Genomic DNA, 27,746 nt, shown 5'->3' with positions numbered 1-27,746 from the left:
TCAACCCTTTTTCATTCTCTTTTTTTTCCAATTTGATATGAGTTCAGGACTATACCACATTCTAAAGCAAACAGGTTTCATTTTGCGATGCATCTCCTCCGTGTATGAAAGCCTTTTGTCCTGGGAGATTACTTTGCGTGCCTCCTGCAGAGATACTGATAGGACTAACTGTGTGCATAGAGCGCGTTCTTTTGAATCATGGGGGTAGAAAGACATCATGCGACTGTGTTCCCTGTGGGGTAGCATGCTGCGGACAACATGTACAGAGAAAGAGGATCCAGCATTAAATGAAGATGCTGCACAGAAACCTGATGTACGCTGATCGATGAGTCCACAGGGCTGCGTGTTGAGACAGGAGAATGTCACACGTTTCTTGAAGGGAGACGTTTAAAACACCAGGGTTGATATTAAAATACACTTTTCATAGAGACTTCCTGAAGCTGAACATGTGTGCTCGTCTTTGATACTCAACTTGTCACTAATTCAAAGACAACCAGTCCTGCATTCTGCTCCTTGGAGATACTTGTTTTTTCATCACACTATATTTAGTCTTTGGGCACATGAGATTACTGTTTGTTCCCCAAGTATGAATAAATCTGCAAAGAAAATCAGCAGTTGTCCCATGTACCCAAAGAATAGAAATGATGTGCTAAGTATACCTCACTCTTCAGCCGGTCTGTCGATTATGGGATGCATCCAGCTTTGTCTGACTCACTTCTGTCTCTACCAGTTGTTTCTATTTTAATACCAGACGTTTAAGTATAATACAGATTTGTTAAAGCATTCAGCTTTCAAAAGTAAGCCAACAGAGGGAATTTATACATTAGAATTTTTCTATAATGTTAAGTTCAAACTAAAAAGTGACACATCATGATGCAAAAAAGCTTCTTGATGTACAATTTGTTGGTTTCAACCATGTTGTCTTGAAGCTTATCAGTGGTGGCTACATCGGTTTTATGTTTGTCATTGGTTGTCACTGGAGCTGGAGCTGGCTTTTAGCCTCCTTGCTAGCAGCCACAGTGTGCAGCAGCCTTGATATCCATGAACTTCGTCATAGCTTTGAGGGTTTTCTCAAAGGTTAGCATCTAAAAAGATGACCTTTTTGGCACCACCTAGTGGCCTTATTTGGTACTACAACTTTCTTTGATTTTTTTTTTTTCTTTTCTTTATTAGTTATAGTTTGGGCTCTTTATGACTTTAATGACATTTGGGAAAGAGGCCACAGGCTTGATTTGAACCCTGGTCACCCGCGAAGCTTATGGAGCGTTCTTCTTTTCTATCCTATGCTTGTATTTTCAAAGTATATCCAAGAAATTGTCTTTCACAAGATTAGATCTTGTATCTGATCAACTGCCAACCAACATACTTTTATCAGACTTTTGGTCTAAGTGCTGCAAATGAATTCATGTTCTCCCAGAAAAGAACTTGTGATCAGAAACTGGGAAATAGCATTTAAAAATTACTTATTTTGGCTCCATAATCTCATTGTAAACCGTTTATTATGGCCAGTACAGTGATACTGGTACAGTGAAGTAGAGCCAATCTGCAGACATAGCCACATTGGATATGACGTGGGCTTTGAGCTTCTTTTAAAACAGCTATAGGGAGCCTGTAAGTTATGTGAGCTAGGCTGTGTCTCTGATTGGACAATCAGACAACCCTAATATCTTCTGTACCACAGTGAATGTCGATAGCAAAATTACCGTTTTCCGAGCTGTGACTTGAACTGGGCTGAAAAATAGGCTTTTTAATGCCGTGGAAGACAGTTTTTTTTTTTTTTTTTTTTTTTTGTTGGTTTGGTGTGTACATGGTCTTTTTGCAGCCAGCCTCAAGTGGATTCTCTATGAACAGCAACTTATAGCACTTTTGCATAGGCTTCATTTTTACTATATTGCCCCTTCTGGGAAAATATTTGTAGCCTTTTTTGGACATTTGCAACATCTAAGTAGTCAAAAAGTGTTGCAAAACTTAATTTAAAAAAAGGTACATAAGTTCTCTAACTGTGACATTTTTCCCATTATTACCTCCACTAAGAGGTTGTGTTTTGGGGAGAATTTGTCTGTGAACAACATAACTCAAAAAGTAAATGACGGATCTTGATGAAATCTTCAGGAAACGTTCAAAATGGGATAAGGAAGAAGTCAGCAAATTTTGGAGGTGATCCGGATCACCGTTTGGATCAAGGACTTTTTTAATTATTGTGAGATAGGGTTGTTTTAACCATATTTGTGTAAAACTCCATGATAAATGGTCGGATTGCTTTGCAAAACAGACAAGACAAGGTCATGATCATTCCTGACGGATGTCAAGTACAATCCAGATGCTGGCAATATTCTGGATACCAAGATCTAAGAAACATGAAATATGAACTGAGTCATCATAATTTGCAACACTGTCAGGTAACAAATTTTCGTACAAACCGGCAACTAACACCAAATTGTAGCAGATAGTCTGCTGAAAGGAAGTGTAATATCACAATTTGTTTAGCGGAGGTCTGCGCTCTTTGAATGCTTTTCTAGTTTGTGTTGAAATGTAAATAAAAGAGTTGGGTGTTCAAAAAAATTTGGGACTGTTTCTTTAATTTTAGTTGTCCTAATTCCCCACCTGGGAAAAATCAGGTCTATTTATAAATGACCACGATAACTGCTTTTAATAGATCAAAATGTGTCTTTTTAAATAAATTGCTAATCCCTTGCTTTAAAAATGAATTGGATGTTGGTTTAACATCAGTCAAACACCGTGGTATAAGCGCACAGGAGGACAGAGAGACGTACAGTAGGTGAGGAAAGAGGGAAAGAGGGATTTGAGGAAATGAATATTCCGCCCTCTCACTCACTGAGAGCCCAGGCTGTGCTCCTGAACTCACGGCTCCCTCTACAGTTTGTACAGTGGAAATTTTCCACCCAGGCAGGAAAACAATCAAACAGACTGTGTTGAACAGTCGCGAGGACACAAACGGAGACGCGTCCGGAGATCACACACACACACACATAGACTCACACACACACTCACACAGCTGTACGAGTGAGATGTGTGTCAGTGACAGGAGCGGATTTCTCTCACAAACCTGCAGACGCAGTGGATTACTCCTCTTTCTGGATCTACTGTTTTCTGCGGACAATCCGAAACATGTCTCATGCTTTGAATACTTGAGGAGTGACGACAACTTTCCTCTCCCCGGACTTCACAGGGGGAATACAGGGGAGCGCGGTGGATTTTACAATGCAGGAAGATAGACCCCCAAACCAGGATTTGGAGATTTAAGCACGCGGCAGTTTTGGGGAGTCTCATCCAGCGATGAGGTCTGCGGAGATGCGGGGTTTGCTGAGGTTCATGTCCGCGGATGTTGCAGCTCGCTCGGGCTGCGCTCGGAGCCTCTGGGTGGCTGTGATTGGACCGGACACAGACTGGGGCTGACTGATGTTTGTTCGAGAGGAAATGTTTTGGGGAGGAGATCAATATGAGTTACTGGCGCACGCGAGGTGGGGGGGAGATGCCAGTCTTCACGAGCACACCTTTTACCACGAGGACGCAGGAAAGCATGACGGCATGTGGATTTTAATCTCCCGGATTTTAAATCAAAACCATCAGACATTAACGTGTTGTGATGCCTTTGCAGACTGTTTCTACACGTGGGTATGGATCGTGTTTGCTCTTGCACTAAAGTTTTTGCCCTCTTTTTGACTATCATGCACGAGACTTCAATATTGCATCATTTTCTCTTAAGAAATTTAATTTTTCGGACACTTAATGAACCTATTCCACTTGGACTTTAAATCTAAAAGTATGGGACATTATTTTTAAGAATGAAACTATAGTTAATGTGAAATGTATTCAGAAATACCCGGCAACATGGCAGTTAACTGGGTTGTATATTCAGTTTTTTTAGTACCGCTCCTCGCAGTGGGGACAGCTTTTTCGGGGGTCTTCAACACCACAGATAGAGACATTTTCACAGACGATTTGCTGCAGGTCAAGCTCACACAAGACAGAGCTGCCGAGCAGTGGAAGCTCCACTCTACTGAGTCACATCCCAACCTGTATTTTAACCAAGTGGATGTGTTGCACTTGAGGCAAAGGTCCACCACCACCCACAGTCACATATTTAAAGTCATCCGGGCTGCTGTGCTCACCATGCTGTCCAACGCTCCCTCGTACATGCCCCCTGCCAAACACGCTGAGTTTACAAGCAAGTGGAATGAGATTTATGGGAACAACCTGCCTCCCCTGGCGCTCTACTGCCTGTTGTGCCCAGAGGACTCTGCCGCCCTGCAGTTTCTTATCAAGTTTATGGATAGGATGGCGGAATATCCGGACTGGAAGGTGACCAGCGCTCCGAACGACGAGGTCCCCATGGCGCACTCTCTGACCGGGTTTGCTACAGCTTTTGACTTTATTTACTCGCACCTGGATGCACAGCGGAGAGATACTTATCTCAAGAAAATCCGCTCTGAGACGGAGGAGCTGTATGAGCAGTCAAAGCACAGAGGCTGGGGGAAACAGTATCTCCAGAATCATCAAACCACAAACATTTTAGCCATCCTGACTGGTGCGTTAGTGCTCGGGTCTCACAACGACCCTGAGACGATGATTTGGAAACAAGTGTCAGTGAACTACATGGAGAAAACAATGTTCCTCCTCAATCACATTGTGGACGGCTCTCTGGATGAAGGGGTCGCTTATGGGAGCTACACGGCCAAATCCATCACACAGTACGTCTTTTTGGCTCAGCGTCACTTCAACATTGACAACATGCACAACAACTGGCTGCGGGGGCACTTCTGGTTTTATTTTGCCACTCTGCTGCCGGGGTTTCAGAGGACTGTGGGCATCGCTGACTCCAACTACAACTGGTTTTATGGGCCGGAGAGCCAGCTTGTTTTCCTGGACACATTCGTTATGAAGAACGGGACAGGGAACTGGCTGGCTCAACAAATTAGAAAGCACCGACCCAAGGACGGTCCCATGGGGCAGTCGTCCGCCCAGCGCTGGGCAACACTTCACACAGAGTACATATGGTACAACAACCACCTCACGCCGCAGCCTCCACATGACTTTGGCAAAGCGAAGATGCACATTTTCTCAAACTGGGGTGTGGTTACGTACGGGGCGGGACTCCCCATCGGACAGGGGAATACTTTTGTCTCTTTTAAGTCCAGCAAACTGGGTGGTCGTGCCGTTTACGACATCGTGCATGACAAGCCTTACTCCTGGGTGGAAGGCTGGAACAGCTTCAACCCAGGCCACGAGCACCCTGATCAGAACTCTTTCACGTTTGCCCCCAACGGACAAGTTTTTGTTTCTGAAGCACTTTATGGCCCAAAGTACAGCTATCTTAACAACGTCTTAGTGTTCAGCCCCTCCCCGACAAGTCAGTGCAACAATCCGTGGGAGGGTCAGTTAGGGGAGTGTGCCAAGTGGCTGCGCTGGACTGATGAGGGCGTGGGGGACGCCAGAGGGGAGGTGATCGTCGCCTCCTCGCATAGAGACACCATGTTTGTGAGCGGGGAGGCTGTGTCAGCGTACTCCCCCGCTATAAGGCTGAAAAGTGTCTTCAGAGCTTTAGTCCTCCTCAACTCCCAGACTCTCCTCGTGGTAGATCACGTGGAGAAGTGGGCCGACTCACCTGTGAAGTCCCTGAGCGCTTTTTTCCACAACCTCGACATTGACTTTAAATACGTTCCCTTCAGATTCATGGACAGATACAACGGCGCCATGATGGATGTTTGGGACGCGCATTATAAAATGTTCTGGTTCGACAGCCAGGGTCACAGCCCTGATACCAAGATACAAGAGGCAGAGCAGGCAGCTGAGTTTAAAAAGAGGTGGACGCAGTACGTCAATGTCACTTTCCCAATGACAGGCACAGTCAGCAGAGTAGCGTATGTTTTACACGGGCCATACGTCAAAGTGTCCAGCTGTAGGTTTGTGGATAACAGCAAAAATGGGGTGAGACTTTCTTTAACCATAGACGGCACAGAGAGGATAGTCTCCATAGCTACAAACTATAAAGATATAGGAGCAAGGCTGGGTTATTTAGGGTTTGGGGGGCATGGGAAAGTCGAAGACAGGTATCAGATCACTCGATTCGGCCTTGGTACACAGCTCATACCCAAACAAATCAGCAGCGATAATCAGCTCTTTGACTTTGGCTTCACAGTCAATGTTGTGGCAGGAGTTGTTCTCTGTGTGGCCATAGGCTTTCTGACCATGCAGAGAAAGTTTTATGTCTGCTTCAGCAGGCTGATGCGCTACGCCCTCCTCTCTGTGCTCATTCTGTGGATTGCTGAGCTGCTGTTTGTGTCTAACAGCTGCGATCAGCTTCTCTGTGGGGTAAAATGGAAAGGTGCGGGTGCCAAAAGTGAAGTAAACAAACAAATCAGACTCTACGAGCAGCACCGTCTCCCCCTCCCCACTGTAGTCATAACAACCCTTCCAGGATCAGGCTCCGAGATACTCAAGCATCTTTTCTACAACAGCTCGGACTTTGTTTACATCCGAGTTCCCACCGAGCACGTGGACATTCCTGAGACGGAGTTCGAGTTCGACTCCCTGGTGGACGCCTGCGAGTGGTCAAGGACAGACGCCTTGCAAGGGCGCTTTAAGATTATTCAGGGGTGGCTGCACTCGTTGGTGCACAACACAAAGCTGCACTTGCAGAACATTCAGTTAGCGGAGGGCAGCAGGGTCAAACAGACCCTGAGAGTCTCCCCCTCTAGGGACAGAAAGAAAAGATCCAGGAGGAGGGAGCCGGCGTCAGAGCTGAAGGGCAAACTCAGAGCCAGCTTTGACAGAGACGCAGAGTACGTCCGGGAGATGAGGCGCCACGTTGCGGAGTACCCCAACGCCAGAGTGGTCCTCAACATGCGGAGCGGAAGCTGGGCGCTCAAACTGCCTTTCATTCAGGAGGTTGTTGGTCCTTCTTTGAGGACAATCTACTTAGTGAGAGACCCCCGAGCGTGGATTTACCTCATGGTTTACAACAGCAAACCCAGCCTGTACTCCCTAAAAAACATCCCCCAGCACCTTTCCTTGATATTCAAGGAGGACGCTATCAGGGACGGGTGCCCGAGCGTGGCGCCTGAGTTCAAAGTAATCCAGACGCTGCTGTCTCGATCTGAGACTAACCCCATCCTGATTCTGTCTCACCTGTGGCTTGCTCACACCGCAGGAGTTCTGCGGGTCAGCGAAGGCCTCCCTGAGGAGTCCTGCCTCCAAGTTCGCTTCGAGGACGTCGTCAACTTCCCGCAGGAGACGGCGGAGACCATACACACATTCTTGGGGGTGCCGGTGTCGCCCGCCGCCCTCAACCAGCTCATCTTCACCACCTCGACGAACTTGTTCAATCTGATGTACGAGGGGGACATTTCACCAGCCAACATCAACGTGTGGAGGCAGAACATGCCCAGAAAAGACATCAGGCTGATAGAGGACATATGTGGGGGTGTGATGAAGAGACTGGGGTACACAAGGTTTGCCAGTTAACTTCCTGCTGCTGGTCAGCTGATGTTGAGCTGTCTGTTTACTGTAGCTGCCAGTTTTGAGTTCTGAAAAGTTTGTTTTGCACTGACCTTAAGTTTTGAACAGTTACTTGCTCTGGTGTTCAAACTACAGCGACAGATGTTTGTGAGGGAGGAATATTTTACATTAACGTAGGAGGGAGGGAGCTTAAGCTGCTCTTCTTCTCTGTCAGCAGCCTGTAGCACTCTTGAATGGAACAAAACTTCAGACTTTCACTGAATTCCAGCAGTAATCTCATATTACTGCAGCACTCGACAACATATCAGTGAGGATTTGACGCTGTATGTCGTAATTAGAGAAGAAAAATGCGCAATTTCACCATTTTTAACCTGTGATGTCAGAAAGATGTGTCCATAACTGTTATCCTTTGAGGGGGACTCATTGAGATTTGGTGCAGGAATGTTATGAAGCTTATTAAGACACTTATTTATCGGCAGTCTTTTAATTTGTAGCTTCGGGAGAGAGTTTCACAGACTAATTTGGCTGTCAAGAATCTTAATACCCCAACTTAATGTGTTCTGTTCCCTTTAATCGTAGAAAAAAGCTGCAATATATTCAGAGATAGACGAGAGCATCGCTCTAATATAGACATATGAATGATATGAATAAGGGACTTTATTTTGAAGCTCTAGGATGTCATTACAGCTTCATGGCTTAGCACTTTCACTCCTTTGATTGTATATGGGACTTTTTATCCAAAGCTAACTTTACTGTATGTGCTCAATTAGCTTGGAAAATCGAAACCTCAAAGGACTTTGTGTCTCCGAGAAAGAAATCTAGACGTATTTATGGGCTCCAAAGACACATTTCCCAAAGAATCTGGGATGAATATGATTATTTTAACTCCCTTTGGCATTTATTGAATTAGATCAGAGGGAAGTGCTTAATAGGGCTCATGCTGGGGAAAGAAAACCTGTCAGCCTTGACACATTTCTAGTCATAGCAATTTCCAAAGCATCCCCCTCAGCTACTCATATTAATCTGCAAAACGCCAGAGCTGAGTCCGCTCCTGTGTTTTATTGCTGTGCCATCCTCAGCCCACAGGAAAAAAAAAAGAAGAAAAAAAAAAAGACCTGGAGGAAATGCAAGCAGTGTAAGTTTCCATTTCCTGTCGCGGTCAATCACAAATCCGATGATCTTTTCCAGGCTTTTGTTTTGAAAGAGCTCAGCGAGGCGTGGGCTGAACAGGCGGTGAATATTAAGCGAAATAAAAGTCAGAGACCGTTCCTACTCTGTGATGTTCTGCTCTCCGGCCCGGGCGCTACCACACTCGCTCCTCGCTAACCTTTCAGTCTTGTCGTGCTCGAACACCTCGGTACTGTAAATGGATCACATGTAACATGCTGATGGTACACCCGCTTCCAGGCTCTTTCTCTTACTGCATCTGTAACAGGAGCGAAAAACACGCTGTGCCCATGTGGAAAGCTCCATCTCTCCCTCAGCTGGAAACAGTCCTGTTTGTTTTCTTTCTCTATGAACACTGAAACCCTTGACTGCCTGGAAAACCCGTTTGATGTTTGTGCTCTTTGAATGTGTAGACTTGGCAGACATGCTTTCACTTTGGTGTTGCAATCCTGTTACCAACTCTGTTTTGTATTTGCTCGTGGGGATATGGTTCCTTGCTTCTGTGGCCTTGAATTACAATCATTTTCTTTATAAGGGTTTTTTTTTCTGTGAGGAAGTGGAGACAGTGTAAAAAATAATAAATTCGTAAATATATATCGACAAGCAGTCTTTGTTTGGATGCAGTGAGTTGCTTTGCTAAGCTGATAAAAGGATGCATCACATGACCACTGAAGCAGCTGCACATATTCTTTATATACTCGTGTTAAACTGCTATTATCTCCCGCTACAAAAGGCAGAACATAAATCTTAATTTGTACACACTCTCACTATGCTTACTGCTGCTTATGCAGATGCCTCTGCAGCAGCAAAATCTCAATTTTATTAGACATGCATGACAGAAGCCTAATTGCTGTGTACAGCTGACGTTCACACAGGGAGGAGCCAACAATTAAAAACATGTCAGGAAATTCTTATGTCATGCTCCACCAGAGAGGGGACTTCAACAGAAGCAGGCTTTAAAGAGAGCACATGCCGTGTCTCATGTCTCCAAACGGTCTCAGTGAGTCAGTCATTTCATTACTCATTTGTTCTTGATCCCTCCTGTAACAGTCTAATGCTTGGCAGCGTCCTCTCTGCGTAATCCGTCCATGCACAGGCACGGATGGTTATTAGCAGAGAAACCTCAGGCGAATGCTTTGCGAGGGAGGTTTCTTCTTCAAGTTCAGACTCGTATTTGCTCGAGGTTTAGTAGCCTTTGTTGGCGCATCCCTGGATCAAGAGTCATTGGAAATAGTGACGCATAAATAATGTGTGTAACATTCTCAGAAGTTAGCTCAGATTCTCCTCAGCCCGACTGAAAAGTGTGTCAAAAAAGCATCTTACACTTTAAGGTACATCCTGTGTATTTCACATTTCTCACCACATCTCAGAGAAAGTTTTCTTCTTTTGCTCCTTTAAATTCATCTTGAAGCTTTTGTTAGTATTAAGATCACAAAAAAATATTATGCAACTCAATATTTGGTGATTTTCTAGAGGTATCTGATGAACCAATTATTAAATGTTTCCTTTATGTGTTTCTAAAGTCTAAACTACTGAAGCTGTGTTTCTGCTCTTCATGGAATGAACCAAATATAAGTAAAATGACTAATCTCCACCTAAAAGTTGAATGAAAAAAGATCCATAGCAGCAACATGCAGCTATTTTATAAATGCACCAAAAACATTAACTGGCATCAGAGTAAGCCTTTTTATTTTTCATTCTTACAGGGGTGTGCACAGATGCCTGGGTTGGGGTGGCTGGGCCCCCTTTTGTAAATCCATTTGGCCACCCCAGTTGGCAGCAAAATAAACCTTAAACTGTAATCAGCTGTTTGCCTTGCCAGAAAATTGTGCTGGAAAAGATCTGCCACCACTTGTCTTAGCATTTTGCATATTTTAGCTTTTTTGGTATATTAAAGCTCCTGTGATGAATTTTTAAATAGTGGTGAAACAGACTGAAACTGATACAAATTTTATTTTTAAGAGCTGAAATGCAGGAGTTTGTTAGAACAAACTGATCGTTAACTGATGGGAAAAAAAAAATCTTGTTTTGGAACTTTAAAGCTCCCTTGAGGAGATTTTAACTGGCGATGAAACAGGCTGAAACAGAAACCGAGGCCTCATTATGAGCTATAGAAGGAATCAAGACCACCAGGAAGGAGGTCAGACAGGTGAAACTAAATCCACTCATGCTTCCTTACAGGAGCTTTAAGTCATGGGAAATAATCAATGTCGTTTCAGTAGATCAAAAATATGTAAGAATCCAATTATTAAGAACTAATTTATTAGAAAATGTGACTTTGAGCTGATTCCTTCCTTTTTAGTACCTTAAAGCTCCTGGGAGGAAATTTCAAATGGTAATGAGACAGGTTTCATTTTAATTGACACCTCGTCATTAGATAAAAAAAAAAAATCAAACAGAAAAACAAACAAAACCCTTAGAAAGAAAACTGTAGATTAAGAAATGCACTTCTTCAAACAGCTACCAGAGGGTATGTGTCAAAACAACATTTTATCACATTCTTCATTTCAAATGTCCTTGGACTGAATGGCAGGATGAAGTCTTGTGTAAAAAGGGACAATATGCACATATGCATTAAAGAGCACAGGCAGATATGAGAGGGGGTGTCAAATTGGTGCATGTAAAAAGTTCCAGGCAGGAGCTTTAAATAGCATAAAACATCTTTATCACAGTTAACTTGACTTCAGAAAAATGTATTCTATTTTTGTACTTTAAAGCTCCTGTGAGAAGGTTTGATCATACTGGGTTCATAAAATGCCACTGATGCCTTTTTATGAGGCAACATACAGACAGGTGGCACCAAAATCATGTATGTACAAAGTTAAGTATAGGAGCTTTAAATGGCAGAAAAACACCCTCACAGTTATTTCAGAAGACAGGTGAGAAAAATTGTGACAAATATTTTTTTTTTATGAGGCTTGAAAGCTCCTGTGAAGAACTTTGGGCCTTACCATTGTGCAGTTTTGAAGACAAAATTTCTTTAGAGAGTCTGATCACTTCTTGACTCTACCTCCCGACATATTTTATAGTCCCCGAAAAAAATACACAAGAACTGCAGCTGTCAATCATTGCTAAACGTGACATAAAACCTACTTTTTAACCTCTTGTGACTAATAAATAACGAAACTTTTCAGAAAAAATGAGGACTTGAATACAAGGCAGCCAAATGGTATCTTCAAATCACCACAACAATCGGACGTGAGAAACATTTCTACAAGGTGTATTAATTTTTTAAGTTTGTCCACAGCCCATCTGGAATGACTGGGGAGATGGATTTTTTTTTTTTTTTTTACCTATACTGCAGCTGGTCACCAGGGGGAGCAGTTTTTGTGGCAGCCTAACTTCGAGCCGAGCAACTGACATCCATTTTTTTTTTTTTTTTTTAAGTCTATGGTTTTTGCTGTCCTGTATATGTTAACTAAACAAAATTGTCGTCTTCCTCTCTTTCAACATTCACATTTTGCCACATTGTCAACAGGAAGAGGTGCAACCACAACTGCTTCAATGCTTTTGCTGCTTTTACCAATCAGAAAGAAGGTTTTTGTTTATATACTGTATTATAGGGCCATCTTTGCTTTCATGGACAACCTGGCAACCAAATTCCTCAAATTATGAAAAAACATAACATCATGCAATATGATTGGATGGTTTAACGCACTGTCACTCTACTACTTCTCTGCTCAAAGCTAATCATGCTGCCTCACAGTTTCACTACAAACCTGCAGAGTAAATCTCCCCCTGTGAAATCTAATGGCATCTCATAAAAAAAGATATAAATAAATCTATACGTCGAAGCGGCTTTCCCCATCTGAATAGCACACTGTGAACGCCTCCTGCTGCTGCACAGACAGACAAATCTGCATTATGAAAAGCTTTTGATGTCTGATCACAGGAAGCAGATTTGCAGAACTAATTTAAGCTGGGAGGTTTGCTCACACATTATCTTTGATGTTTGATAACCAATACATAATCATTGCATGAAATAAGGTTTTACAGAGGGAGTGATGAAAAGCTGCTTTATAATCTATTTCTGCACGCGGCAGCTCAGGGAAGTGATCAAGTGGCTTTCTCAGACTATTAAGTACACGGAGGTTATCCACTGAGAAAAAAGGGAGACTCAATTTCAGCTGAGTAGTCATACCCTTCCCTGTTCCACCTTTATCTTCCTGCGCTGGTGAGTCCAGGTCCCCGAGGAGCCTCTCCCTCGCCGGCAGCCATCGCTCCTGCCACTGCTCATTAATTAACCTTTGCTGCAGCCGCCATCAGTCACAGGGAGGCGCAATCATCGATACTGTATGAGGCTATTGTGCTGCAGAATTAGCTCACAGATTGAGACTATTAGGAGTTTGAAAGCATGTATTTGACTTGACGTGTGTCCTTTAAAAGGCTCGTAGCTCCTTCCAGATGAGGTGTAAGCAGCTGGCAGTGCTCCGTCTCCTATATTCCCTCATTTCCTCTTCAGTAAACAAAGCCTGTGAGGTCCCAAACATCCCACTGTTCAATATCACCTGCTGATGACACTGCTGTGGATGGAGACGGAGGCGGCGCGAGTCCCAGTAAACGCTATTAATAAGAGTTGACTTGCAAGGAAATATGGCGCCTTGTCAATTTGCAGTTGGTGGCAGAGTCATTTTCATCGTGAAAATGGGATGTCTTCCGTGCCAATAAAGCACAGCGGCGACTGCTAATGAAGCCCAGTCTGGTCCTATAGCGCGGGGAAATCAGAGCAGATGAGGTGTTTTGATTTCACACACTGAGGCAGAGTCACAGTCATAAATCAGGAAACACTTCTTTGAGCTTCACGCAGTCCTTATGGCCAATTTATCATTCTCTATTTGTCAAAATAAGGGTGTAAGAGATTATTCTGCAGACATTAAAGTGGAGTTTTTGGTCTCTGAGGTGTTTTTAGGACTATTCATGTTCAGATTATGAAGCCCTTTGTGCATATTGATTGTGATTTTCTCAATTTTTGCCTCTAACAGCGTTCAGTGCATCTTGATATTTGGTGAAACACTCATGAAAATGTTACTTTTGGCTGGGCTTGGATTTCATCGAGAAGTGAGAACCAGTCCTGTCTGCTGTTAATACAACAACATGTTGTAGCCTGTTTCCATGGAGCCGTCTGATTGGTTACCTGCAGAAATACAGACACAAATACATCAACTGTTCTTTTGTTGATCAGAACCACACATACACTACTCTCTACATAGATAACCAATCCGAATGTGTCAATTCAACTTTAACTAGAATTTCAAGGGCCTGTGTCCACTAAAGACACTTTTATGCCGGCAGTGCCCAAAACCTCAGTTTTCCACACTTCTCAGTCTCTACTGCTCCTAATAATAATGTTAATATGCACTACTTTTTCCTTATTTGTTTTTTTTCATTAAATACAATTTTACAAAGTTAACGCAATGAGAGTTTATAGAAATTGGGCCGTAGCATTAGCAGCAGCTTGATACCTAGAAAAAGTACTCATTGAATTTAGCTGCAAAGATAGCTTTTCCTCCATGTGGACATCACCCCTTTCAAATTTTGATTGGTCAGTAATGGGAAAAGTATCATTAAAGAGTGAGGTGGTTCTCCAAGAATTTAAAGAGGAGCTGCTATTTTTTTTTAGATTTTTATGTCCTTTTGTTACTTTTGTGGTAGCTTTACATGATTTACAAGCTTAAAAAAATAAACCCCTTATTTAAGCCACCGTCACTTTAAGGCTCCCACCTCGAGAAACCCCCTTCCTTCTGATTGGCCAGCTCTCTGGAGGCCAGTCAGGGGCGGAGCCATGAGCATCTTTGTGTTTGGGGCCTCCAATGTGTCATGAAGCAGTTAGGAGATCTGTATGCGATGATGTCATCATTTCAGCAAGTCTCGTTAAGATTTAGAGCTAATTGTAGAACTGCCCCTTTTAAACAGTTTACAGACAGATTCAAGAATTCATACAACATATGAATGCGTAGAGGTTTACAAATCTGCACCTGTTTACTGTGAACATCCAGAATTGTAACTTTAAATCCACGCTTGAATTATGAGAAAGCATGGTGCCCACGCTTTAATTAAACTAAAATCTCTGACAGCGCATAAAAACATTGCTTTAAAGCTTCAGTGAGAGATTTTTTGACAATTATAAAACTGACTGAAATTAACACACATGCCTCAATCTGACTAATATAAACAAATAAAACAAATAGTCATAGCTGCTAAAGTCCATTTTCATCTTTCTGCAGCCAGCCTCAACCGGATTCTCGACAAACAGTGACTTTTAGCACTTCAGCATAGGCTTCATTTTTAATAACCGGATATTGCCCCTTGGTTGTCATATAAAGAATAAATAAATAAAATTGAAAAACTTTGATATTGTATTATCAAAAAATAAATATTTTTTACCACATAAACACAAAATATTACAGAAATGTCACCTACCGGACATTAGTACTGTATCGCTTCAAATGTGAAAGGTACCCATCCCCACTTAAAACACACTTAAAATGGATTAAAGCAACCTCTTTGTCCACAGGGGGCGTCAAACTCAACACACATCAAAAGGTTTCCTGTTTTAGACGATAAAATGAAATTCTCCATGGCGTGTCAGCCATTATTCTTAAAGTCTTCACGGTGTCCCTGATCACTTGTGCGTCTCAAAGTCAAATGAAAGAACATGTAAATTGAATTCCCCCGGCGCGACAGTCTGACATGGTGACCAAGGCCTCTGCTCTGAAAACTTGAAGTCTTTTTGACTTTGAAAGTGGGACCCTCTCAGTATTAACCAATATCCTGTCAGCTTAACCTGCCTCTCTTGACATTTTGGTTAATCCCCTCTGTTGTTCTGTACGCCGCAGCCAGGGTTTGTAGGGCGGGCTGAGCCGCTCTGACTCTGGTGGAAATTGAGCCACTGTAGTGTTACTGCGTGCATGGCTGCTCTGGTTCTCCTGTTTCAACCGCTGCGGTTTGCTGGCTGTGCAGGAAAAAAAAGTAGAGTGATGCGTAAGCTGGAAAAGAGACAAAAAGACGACTAAATGATTCAGCTGTTGTCTGACTTGCGTGAGTTTACAAATTGTTTTTTGGAAAAGGGTTAGCCGCTGCCGCCGTCTGTTTTAATGAGCTGTTCCTGCATATTAAAGAAATGAAGGTGGCTGTGCTGCAGCGTTCGAGGCCTGCTGTTATTCCGAGGTGTAGGATTGAATCCAGCTGGCTGGCCGACGCTCAGACAGACAGGAGAGAGTGCTTTTTTTTTCTTCCTGGATGACACACTTCGTAGTCCTTCATTACTGGGATCCAGAAACCATAACCCGCCTGTCAAAGTGCTGCAGCATCAACCACCACTCTCCTCAACCATGTCTGGGTGCGCCGTGTCCATTTTCATGCTTTTTATCCTACACAATAGCACTGATAGGAGAGAAGGAGATGAATTCATGTCTGAGCTTTTGCTTAATTACATCAAGCATGAGTCATTGATCTCTAATTAGTCAGATTTATGTCTCCAGGAGAAGCAACAGTCGCCATAACACTGGTCACGCTGAGCCTTGGGAATCACAGAGCAACAGCTTGGTGTAAAGTCTTTGGAAATGAAAGTACGACTGCAGGATTTCTCCTCACTTACATACTCTCATCTCTGCGGCTTTTCATAGCACCGAAATGGAAAAGCTGCTTCCCTTCAATAAAGAATCGACAGGAGACCTGGCTGGCTTATCTCTGAAGCTCACAGAGCAAGAATCCCTCACCCAGTCATTATACTCCTCGCAGATGTTATATCACAACTCTTCCACCCAGTGTCGGATATCCGCACCTCTGGAATCAGTCCAAGACACATCCACAAATTAGTTTCCTTTCTTCCCGCTTCCCTGCAGTAACTTTTTGCTCTTTTCTTCAAAAAACTTTTCATGAGGCCCTTTCATTCCCCCGCAATCACACTGTTTATCTCGGCGCTGCTTCTGACAACAGTGTTTTATTTTTAAAAGAGACATCTTGACACTGACAGGAGGCGGGAGACGGGGGATGTTCGTCACTCTTTCTCTTATCCCCCGTGATTTTTCAGCAGCAGAGGAAGCCAGATGGTCAGATTCTCTGCTCATATGGTTGTGTTCCTTAGAGATCACCATTCGTGGCCCAGTGGAGGGAAAAAAAAAACAGAAAAGAAAAGAAAAGAAGAGGGATGATGAAAAATGTTGAGGGATGAACAAGAGCAGAGAGGGGATCCCCTCTTTGCTTTCCAAACTGATCCAGTTTCATTCCAACCAAACATCTAAGTGGTTTCGTCTTGTCTTGGCCTGTACACAAAAAATAACCAGGAGGTACAGGACGAGCTGTGCAAGAGCCAAAAGGTTTAGCTCCATCTATTTAAGCCTGTTAATGTTGCCAAGCCGAGCATGTCTTAGCAGGAAACTGAACAGATTGTCCACCACCCTCATGGCTGAATTTCACAGAGTCTACCCCGCAAAGAGCCCCACATAGCGCTCGAGTGTGAGGGAAGACACAAATTCAATCCTGTCCATCAGAAATCAAGTTTGCTGAACAGAATTTAGACCAGAAATGTTTTCCTATCACAGACAGTGTAGTTTTTTGGTTTCTTGTTGCATGTACAAAAACAGAGGACTGCAAGGTAGCAAACATGAATTTTAATGTGAGACTGACATTATGCTTTCAAAATTAGCTTTAATACCTTTAACTCTTTCTTTATATGGTTTAATTACCATATAGTGTAATGAGACGCATCATAGATAGTGAGTCAGTGGTCAATGTTGTGAGCTAATGTTTTTGAGTATATAAACTAAAAAGTTGTAGGCTGGCTAGCTAGCCTGCTTAAGTTCATTGCTTGCTAGCTTGTAGGTTGGGTATAAGTGCTAAATCTGAGTGTTTGAGATGCCACAACAAAAGTTGGTCTGGTAGTGAGGCTTGTTAGGCTCAAGGGCCTGTGTCCACTGTTGGTGTTTATTTTATTTTGTAAAAAAAAACCAGTCACAATATAGACATTACAGAATTTAGCTATAGTGTGTGTCTTGCTAGCATATAGCATATTAAAAGATATTTCACATATAAAAAGAAAAAAACAACAGGAAGTAGATAGACCAGGAAAGAAATGACAGAAATAGCTAATAGCTACATTTTGCATCCGTTGACCCCTAGCTCACATACTGTGCTAGCTGGCTTGCAGTTATGCTAGCTGCAGCTTTATACCAAGCATAAAACTTAGGCTTCCAAAAGGGAAGCTAAATCAAAACTGTTAAAAAACTTCTTCAGGAATACCAAAAATTCCAGAAAGCGGGTTTTTACTGCAAAACTAAACATGTTTACATCCTGGAACAAAAAGTTAGCTTAAGTCTGAATAGCTAATTTATCTATCAGGAAACAATGGACAGGGGTTATTTATTTCAACTTATTTAGAAGATAGAAAGATTAAAAGTTTTGCATCATTGGAGGCAAAAATGTTTGCTTGCTAGCCTGAAAAAATTCATTATTGGCTAGTTTATAGTTACCTTGCTGCTCAATTTGAGTATTTCTTTTGTCTTAGAATAAGCTGGTCCAGTAGTCAGGTTTGTAAGCCTTAAGGGCCTGTGTCCACTGTTCGCTGTTTGTTTGCTTTTTTGCACTAAATGTTCTCATCCTACATACAAAACCTTGTCAGTTCAGTGTTTTTATGTTTCAGCAGCCTGAGTACACAAATACCCCTGATGCTAATTGTTAGAGAGTTGCGCTTTTAGTTGAAACTAACTTAACTTTTGAAACACCAACACACTCGTCAGTTATTTAACACAGACCAATCAAAATCAAGTAGGGCGGGACCTGTGTTGCTAACTTTAAAAACAATGATGGTAGAAGTTTGTATAGAGGGAAAGCTAGCCACTCTTTTCTTGAGCTAATGATGCTACAAACACATTTCTTTCAATCGTAGCCTTTTTTTTTTGTCCCTTAAAATCAGTTGAAGGAAAGCAAATGTACAGCAGTTCAAAACAGATTTAATGGTCACTTCAGGAAGTGGAAGTGCTACTGGGCAACCTTTGTGACCTACCTCTGGTGAGGAATGCTCTACATTTGAGGTCATGTGTGCTGTCAGTACAAATAATGCTGTCAGTGGAAACAGGCCCTTACTGTGCTTAGTGCTCAGGGGTATTTGTAATGTTCTGTCTGACTGAAGAACTGTCAGCACCTGTTCCCCACACACTCCAAATTATCTTAATCATTACTGTACTGGTTTACAAAAGACCAAGCTCTTTGCACCTGATATCACAGGATTTATCAAAGGCTCTTTTCTGAGACAGTCGGTGTTTGAATTCATGAAAGCAGTCACAGCAGTTTGCTGTAAATGGAAAAACTGAGTTGTTAGCAGCAGTAGCAAGTCGCCTTGGGGCAGGCCGGTATGCTGGAAAGCAAAGTGATGCCTCCAAGTGAGAAACGCTGCATATGTCAGTGCCTCTCAAAAAGTTTAAAGTGGAAAAAGAAGCAAAAAAAGAAAAACAGAGTTCTTTTAAAATGCAGACAGCACTCTCATCTTCTTAATTAGGTGGAAAATACCAGAGCAATGTTTGTTTACCACCCAATGTATCAGTGAAATCAAAGACAACAGGACTTAATGGATGCTGCTTCCATGCCAGAATTATTTTTTTGAAGTTTACTCGAACCACGCCAATTTATCCGTCACTTAATCACTCTCTGCTGTGAATGCCAAAAAAGAAGCACTATTAGCTGACTGTTAAGGCTTTTGTACAACACTACTCCCCATTTGGAGTCTACAATGTTGCAGAGAATTCAAAGTATGCATAAGCCGGGAGATTTATTAGAGGGGTATTTTCAACAGCTGCTGTCCTCACTCTCGGGGTTACGTCTTAAATCAGGGCTGTGATTCAAAGTTTAAAAATGCTATCAAGCAGCGATGTTCTCTTGTGTCACTGCAAAGTTGGTTTTAATAATTGATCATCCTGACAAACCTCATCTAGTCTCTTGAATTCGTGCTGCAGAGACCTGAGTTTTTATTTCGGTGACTGAGAGGTGACACACTGGCTCCCGGCGTGTTTACTCATTGTCATTTTTGTCCTTTTGCAAATAGTCTGTGACAGTTTTGATTTGACTGGGAGGCACGAATGATGGCATTACTTTAATAACCGGGCATGGTCACGGCGGCTTTGCGCCTGAACATTCAGCTATAATGGGAGTAATGTGTAGACGGTGTCCCTCTGGCCGGGCTGCCTCATTAAATGGCTGGAGAAGAGTGACTGGCTGCAGGGGTGATGCATTATTGATGAGAGAGGCTGATTAATTGAAAATATCCTCCGCAGCAGGGGAGGGTGAGAGCATGCGTGGGTGCATATGGGTGCACGGTTGGAGTAAGTAGCTTAATTTTGTGTGAACAACTCCATCAGATGCTGCATAGCGCATTTTTAGCTTGTAATTCTGCAGAGGTGCACAGTGACAAACACTCGCTGTGTGCAATCACAAATATGGACGTTGTAAATTGTATTATTCGTGTTAGCACAAGTCCAGGTGGGAGCAATAACCTGAGGCAATCTGCAGACTGTCAGTTAGTATTAAACAACAACAGATATTCGTGTCAGGAGACAGTTCCTCTCCCCTGATGTTGCACCTGCGACACAGGGGCGACTTGTGTAAATAAAAGATGAAGCTGTCAACAGATGAGCAACAGGAATTAGCCAAAGTAATCACCTGCTTACACATTAAAGAGGATTTTACGGGCCAGTTTGAACTCCGTCTTGATCTGAAGGGCGGCTGAACCTGTGACTCTCTCTTAGAAGACGATTTAGCCTCGAAGAGATTAAAACTAATGGTGCATTTAGGTGCTCCTTGTCAGCCGGTAAAGTCAGATATTTTCAAAAGCTCCTATAAATGCACAGCAATTAACTCATCATGAACATGAGCAGAAAACTCAGAGTTTCATCCTACCGTGGAGTTTTGATGTTGTCCTTACTTACTTTATACGCCAAGTGATCAAGGCTGCTTTACAAGTTTCTCGAGCTCTGTACAAGATGTGTCCCAGATTGAGATGCCAAGTCCTCACAAAACCAAACATAGATACTAGTTGGATTCTCGCTTGTGTCATTCAGTACGTCTACATGCACACAGCGGTCTGACTAAGGCTTACATGACGTTTACATGACGTTTCAAAAACGCTAGAATGCAGCGAAATTAATCTGTGTTTATACAGAAATGCCAAGTGACTGAAAATGCTGTAGTAAGCATGCATGTAGTTGGTGCTATAACTGTCTTGTCCAGAAGCCGCTTTTAGGAGATCTCCACTGAAGTAGAGTTGAGCTGGTTATCCAGTGTATTGGTGAATACTAATAGCAGAAGTAGAGCAACAGATGCTCATTTTGTATTAAGCCAGTCAGCAGCATCAGCAGATTGAGCAGCACAAGCACAACACGGTATCTGCGACGATCCTAACAACGGTACTGTTGTACTGTAGTATGCACTCATGTGAAACGGAGTGTGACGTCAGCGTTTCCACTGAAAATGCTGTCATTTTTTTTTTAAAAAATCCATTCTGGAGGCTGTTTTCAAAAGTTTGCCAATGCCATTTCCATGTAAACACAAGGCAGTAAAACTTTTGCGTTTCACCCTAAAACCATTGTTGTGTAAACAGCCCCTCAGGTCAGTTACAGCAAGTTACAGCAGGGGATCTAGTCTTGTTAGTGTATGCATGCAGAAAAGAGAACCTGACTAATGTCTCACTCCTCTTTGATCGGTGCTGTCTTTATTTGATGAGCAAAGCTGTATGCACACTATAGAGCTTGCTTAGGTTCACATGATGAGAACGTCGCCAAATATCACAAAATAAAATGTGACTTTGGTGTAAAAAAACATGACAGACGAACGGGAAAGAGCATTGGTGGTTATTTTCGGCCTTTAAAAAAAAAACCCAACAACACACACTCAAAAACACGCACGTGAAAAATGAAAAACAAAAAACGATTTTGGAAAAGTTGTGGGGATAGCAGGGATATGGGCTGTATGCATAACTATGAGTTGTTGGTGCATAAAGTTTTCACAAGTATCACAGATGCTATAGCATTTTAATAATTGTTGCTGGTGGTCATACAACTTGTCACTAGGTCACCTGATGATTATATTGAAGTAATAATAACTATTATTATGCTAATACAGTTATAATAATAATAATAATAATAATGTGGTCATAATAGATAAAAAAAAGGTGGTGTGTTTGTGTGTGGGGGTGGGGTGGGGGGAGGTAGGTGTGGGCATTGGCCATGGTAAGAACTTGTGTGTCAAGAAAATTGCACCAAATAAGTCAACTAAGAACAATCCTGCAGACAGTGTTTTTCTTTAGTTAGCGACTAGCTTTGTGCCCACCAGCAACTTTTGTTGCCAAATAAGCCCATGAATAAAAAGATATTTATGCCAGGAGAGTTACTGTAGAGACTTGGATGATTGAATAATTATAAATATTTTTGGGAGGAAAATCATGTGAAATTTATGAAAATTGCGTCTTTCTGGGACGATTTGCATCCACCATGTCTTCCACCAGAGGGAGCAGGAAGCAGATGATGTCATGTGACAAAATCTTTGTTAAAGTTGTCTACCTGCATTTAAATGGAAAAGGTTTCATTAGTAACATTGAGATTTTTTATTGTGAGTAGAAAATGACTGTGATACATTTTGGCATCAATTGTTCTCGTTGGGGCAAAACAGGTTGAACAGGTTCATTATTTACCATCTCTCAACTGGGGCCTCCTGAGCGGCTTTGACTCGACAAAATCACGCTTAACACACCCCACACCACAGGAAAATCAGACACTATGTCATTTGCAGACACCAAACAATCAGGCCTTTACTGATTTTGATTGTAAGGGGGAGATCGGGACAAAAATCAGCCCCATTATCCTGTAGTGTGTACCCACCTTTAGTTGTCAAAAATATGGTTGTAAAAAGGAAAAAAAAATAACATTAGCTTTCCACTCCCTCCACAAGTATTTCTGTGACTGAAATGGTCTCAAAGGTATAAACACATAGATGCTGAATCCAATCTAAATGGGTTAAAACATGGATGTGTAGATCACAGTCAAAGCTCTGGCACCACTTTTTGTAACTTTCCAAAATCTTCCTGTGAACAAACAAGTTTGAACAAGTGTTCAATGTCGTCCCATTTGAATAGTCTTTCAATGACTAAATCTATGATTAAAAACTTTCCCACTCCGAACAACACTTGGCTTCAGATGGGATTGGACAACATGCCCTGTGGCTCGTCTCAGGCACACTGTGACCAAACTGTGAGCTCTGTTTCTTGGCTCTGTTCGAGCCTCGTCAGCAATTTGTGACATATTCTTATCCAAAAACCTGGACTTTGGAGGACCAAGCCCCCTGATTTGGGCTCTGGCCTCCAAAACCTTCATTATCTTATTTCCTTCCATCCTTTGTCAACATGCAAATTAAGTCCATTCTCCTCACTCAACTCCCATTAAAACCCATCAAGGCTGCCATCAGGATTCTGTCTGAAGCCATGCCAGGGGAAATTACAAGCCCTCCTGGCAACCGCCAATAACAAATGACTTATATATAAACCCACATTGATTTGAAATTCATAAAGGCAGAATATATTACACACTGACTCACTTTTAAAATGCTTAAAGGGCATAAACTCATTTTTACCTCATAGTTTGATGTGACATTTACTGACTCCATCATTGCATACGCAGCAATAACTTCCCATCACTCATACAATAAGGTGTTATGAAATACGAGGTAAATCTGGCGTTAAACAGAGCCCTGAGGCAGGTAGGTTAGTAATGGGAAGAGATAAATTTCCAAACTGTCGCTGCAAACGGCATGACATCCAAAAAATGTGAGACTTTAAGGAAGTATGGAGCTGAACCTTGAGTGCAGAAATGGCTGTCTGCAGTTTTTCCAAACGTGTGGCTCTGTGGTGCAGAGTGCTGTATAATGAGTCCCGGAGCTTAAGCTGCAGCCACACACTGTGTACATTCATGTTTAAGGCTGGAGTCCTGAGCATTTCTCTGCTCCCTCTGGAATCACCACAGATAATCAGAATAATTTAAGCATGGCACAAACATGCTGCAGTCAGTGCCGAAACCATTAGACTGGGACATTTAAAGCCACATGACTGCAGTTTTACGTCTCACCTTGTAGACATTTCAAGCCAGCGACTCCTCTGCCCGAGCACTTATTGAGACCCTGTGTGAGCAAGGCAAACTGGTGTAAGCAAGCAATACTTCCTACTCCCAAGGGGGGGCATAGTGTTGTCAACAAGGCTACAGGAGTCTTGGCCCGTTTAATAACCCCGAGGAAAGATGGTTTATGTCCTTTATCACTGCTCATGTCCCAAATTTCCCTCTGAGACTTTTTTTTTGGGTATAGTATAAGACCTCCCACACCAAATCATTTCTGGGGTGAGGGCAAGGAACTAGGAAAAAAGCCAAAGAGAAATATAGGGAAAGGAAATGTGAAAGGAAAGGATTGTAGCTCTGAGGCTAATGTTGTGAAAAGTTATTAAACAACTGTTGCTATCAAATATGTGTATCTATCGTAACATGAGAGCAAGGTAACAATAAACTCTAAATGACCATAGAAGCCAGGAAACAGGAAAAGCTACTTTTTGACAGTAGCTAGGTCACAAAAGAAGCCATCCACAGAAGCTAGGTTACAGAAGAAGCTATTTTACCATAGTAGCTTGGCAAGAATTGTAGCTATTCCACCTTAGAAGCTAAGTTATGGAGTAAGTTATTTTCGACTGTAGCTAGGTAAAAACAATAGCCTTCCAACCGTAGATGCTAGATAACAGGAGTACATATTTTACCGCTATAGCTAGGTAAAAGTGCTAGCCATCTAACCATAGAAGCTAGGTTGGATGAGGAGCTATTTTACCACGGTAGCTAGGTAACAGACCACCTAACCATAGAAGCTAGATTACAGTAGGAGTGACTTTGACATGCAGCTTGGTTACTTAAGAAGCATTTTTAACCACAGCTAGGTAACAGGAGAAGCTAATTAACTACACCAGATAGGTGACAACAGTAGCTATCTGGACAAAGGTATCAGGAAAAGCTAATTAGCTACTTAACTACACATTATAGAGAGGGACTACATATTTCCCCATTAAGTGCACATAACGTCAGACAGCGAGAATCATTTCATCCTCTGCTGGAGAAGAGTGGTAACTTTTTTTTCAAATCCAGTTTGAAAACAAAGACTGAAATGAATAATTAAAAAAAACAACATTTTTTGACAAAGAATCCTGATTTTGATATTGTCAAACAAACAAAAAAAATCACTATATATTGTATATTGATTTTTTCTCCCACCTCTAGCAGGTCTGTACTGTTTGTGTGTGGAGATGTCAACAGCTATCTAATCACATTAGCTTGGTCATAACAGTAGCTTTGTAACTAGCACAGTAACTACAATATAACAGTACATAGTGAACCACAGTGGCTATGTAAAGCAGTAGCATTCTTAAGCCAGTAGCCAGAATTAACAGTCAAAATCTACAAAATCTAACTAAAAAGAAGCTAACAGTACTTACAAGCTAACTGCACTTGCTTAGAAATAACTCTAGCTGTCTTACTGTAGTAGCTAGAATTTAACATAAGCCATCCAACCACAGTTGCTTACAGCACTAGCAAGCTCATTGCAGTAGCTTGGATGCTAAATACAACAGCAGACAACAACAGTAGCCCTTTTAGCATAATTTCTATGTTTTAACTGTGATCAGTGGACGATAACAGATATGATACAGCTAGTTACTTCTGGCATTGAATTCAAAACTCAGCTGCTCTCTATCAAAACGGTAACAAAAATGGCTCCTCCTTACCCAGCTCTCTTACGAAGACCTGCTAGCTCAATGAAGATGGTCTCGATAGTTGTAATGGTGATGATCCTTGCTTATGTTGCACTATTCCCTGATGTGTTTCGCTTTGCAACTTAAATTGAACTGAACTGAATGTAACAACAGTAGCTGTTAAACCTCAATAGGTAACAACAGCAGCAAGCTAAACCCTAAGCTAGCTTGTGAGCTGATTGAAAATACTCAAGTTGCCACTGAAGAAAAGGCAATATATGTCGTTCATGTCTTTTTTTAACAAGACTGTAAGCTTTCTGCTATAACCTTTCCCAGAACGTTAACAGCATTTATTTCACATTAGGATTTTTTTTTTTCAATGACAATTAGCCTAGCTTAAAGAAAATAGAAAAAGCTAAAGTGAAAAAATACAAGAAGTCACAGTTTTTCTGTTTCATCCTGAAACTGCTGTTGAGTCTGTCAACTCATTAAGAAGAAACTAGTAGAGATCATTTTTCTTTCACGCCCCCTTGGTCTGAACAACCAAATAATCCATTACTCCTCAGTCTGAAGTGAAAGCCTCTCCTCTCCTGAGGGCTTCAACCAACTTCAATACCACATAATGTAGTTCATTAACCACATGTCCACATCGGCTGAAACACCTGATAGGTTTTGATTTCTTGTGTTAACTTGGGTGCAGCACTTGTGTACACAACTTCAATCTCCATGTGAAACCTTTCACCTGAAAACTGGTTCAAAAGAGAAAAACCCACCTATCTGTACTTGTGTAGTCAAAGTGGAAATGGTAGTAGAGAAAAAAAAATACCAAACCATTTAAGATAATTGTATCCTAAGTGGATAATCACATAAGGCTTAATAAAACCCTGAAAAATTAGAGGGAAATAAAACCGTGATTTCATAACACCTTCAGTTTCATGTCACAGTGGGGATAAAAATTCTGTTTGGGAGACAGGCACAGCAGCTGTGTCTCCTTCTTTTCTCAGATCGTTGGCAGATATGCCTGAAACAGAGAAAGATGCAAGAACATCTAAGACTGGACAAAACATGTATTTAGTTTGTTGTGAGTAGAGTCGACTGAATAATTTATCATCTCAGAGATCAAACAGACTTCAAGAAACACAAGGGTAGGTACGTGAAAGACTTTGCATGTTTGTGATTAGACAGAGAAATGTTACGGTTAACAGACTGTAGAAGCATCTAAGGCTTTAAGACACCTAGGCCTCATTACCTGGAAACGTACACACTGGCTGCGACATAGAAGACGGGTAGTGCTTTTTGAAAGACTACAAAAACATCTTCTATTTCCATAAATCAACAAACTTAGGTTGGAGGTCATTGTATGATAGCATGGGATGCACAGAATTTATTTAAAGAGGGGGTATATTGCTTCCATAGTCCATATTCCAAACACGGACAAATGTAATGATGGTGAATGTATCGAAAAAAAAATCCCAAAATCTGACAGAAAACTGCTTAAAAAGATGTGTACTGGAAGTAGCACCAGATTTTAATAAGATTTTCCTGAAACTTGCTGAAATGATGAAATCATCACATTCGGATCTCCCAATTAGTTTATGATACAGTGGAGAAGTGGGCCTCATCACCAAGGCCAGCTTCCAACAGGCCTCTAATGAGCTAGCCAATCAAAGAGAAGGGGGTTTGTGGAGTAGGGGGCCTTAAAGGGACAGTAGCTGAAATTAAGCATTTCTGACAGACTAAAATAAGAATTTTCTGAGATTTTTTGTTTTAAATTAAGCTGTAAATTATGTAAGGATAATTTGAGGATACCAGAGATACAGACCCTGTACAAAAAAAGAAGAAGATAAAAAAAAATCACAACAACCCCTCTTTGAACTTAATTATACAACTAAGGAGATATCATTAAGACACACACTCACCTGCCACTTTATTAGGCCCACCTGTCCAACTGCTCGTTAACGCAAATTTCTAATCAGCCAATCACATGGCAGAAACTCAATACATTTAGGCATGTAGACATGGTCAAGATGATCTGCTGCAGTTCAAAGCGAGCATCAGAATGGGAAAGAAAGGTGATTTAAGGGACTTTGAACGTGGCATGGTTGTTGGTCTGAGTATTTCAGAAACTGCTGATCTACTGGGATTTTAACCCACAACCATCTCTAGGGTTTACAGAGAATGGTCCCAAAAAGAGAAAATATCCAGTGAGCAGCAGTCCTGTGGGACAAAATGCCTTGTTGATGCCAGAGGTCAGAGGAGAATGGACAGACTGGTTGGAGCTGATAGAAAGGCAACAGTAACTCAAATAACCACTGGTTACAACCAAGATTCACACAGCAAC

General features: G+C 41.9%; 1 protein-coding gene across 1 annotated transcript; it reads left to right on the top strand.

Moving 5' to 3' along the window:
- Positions 1-2,894: 2,894 nt before the first annotated feature.
- On the top strand, positions 2,895-9,386 carry dselb (dermatan sulfate epimerase like b). The gene has a single exon (XM_074693851.1). The coding sequence runs from the start codon at positions 3,829-3,831 to the stop codon at positions 7,483-7,485; it is 3,657 nt and encodes a 1,218-aa protein (XP_074549952.1). The 5' UTR covers positions 2,895-3,828; the 3' UTR covers positions 7,486-9,386.
- Positions 9,387-27,746: the final 18,360 nt, after the last annotated feature.

Source organism: Halichoeres trimaculatus, unplaced genomic scaffold, assembly GCF_033239565.1.
Source record: "Halichoeres trimaculatus isolate MK-OKI-2021-1 unplaced genomic scaffold, fHalTri1.1 fHalTri1_scaffold_18, whole genome shotgun sequence".
Classification (NCBI taxonomy): Eukaryota; Metazoa; Chordata; class Actinopteri; order Labriformes; family Labridae; genus Halichoeres; species Halichoeres trimaculatus.
The sequence above is the reverse complement of the archived record's forward strand: the minus strand, read 5'-3'. Positions and strand labels throughout refer to the sequence as shown.

What these genes read in the sequence shown, in the direction of transcription:
- dselb (XM_074693851.1), top strand. Translation starts at nt 3,829, where the DNA reads ATGTATTCAGAAATACCCGGCAACATGGCAGTTAACTGGGTTGTATAT.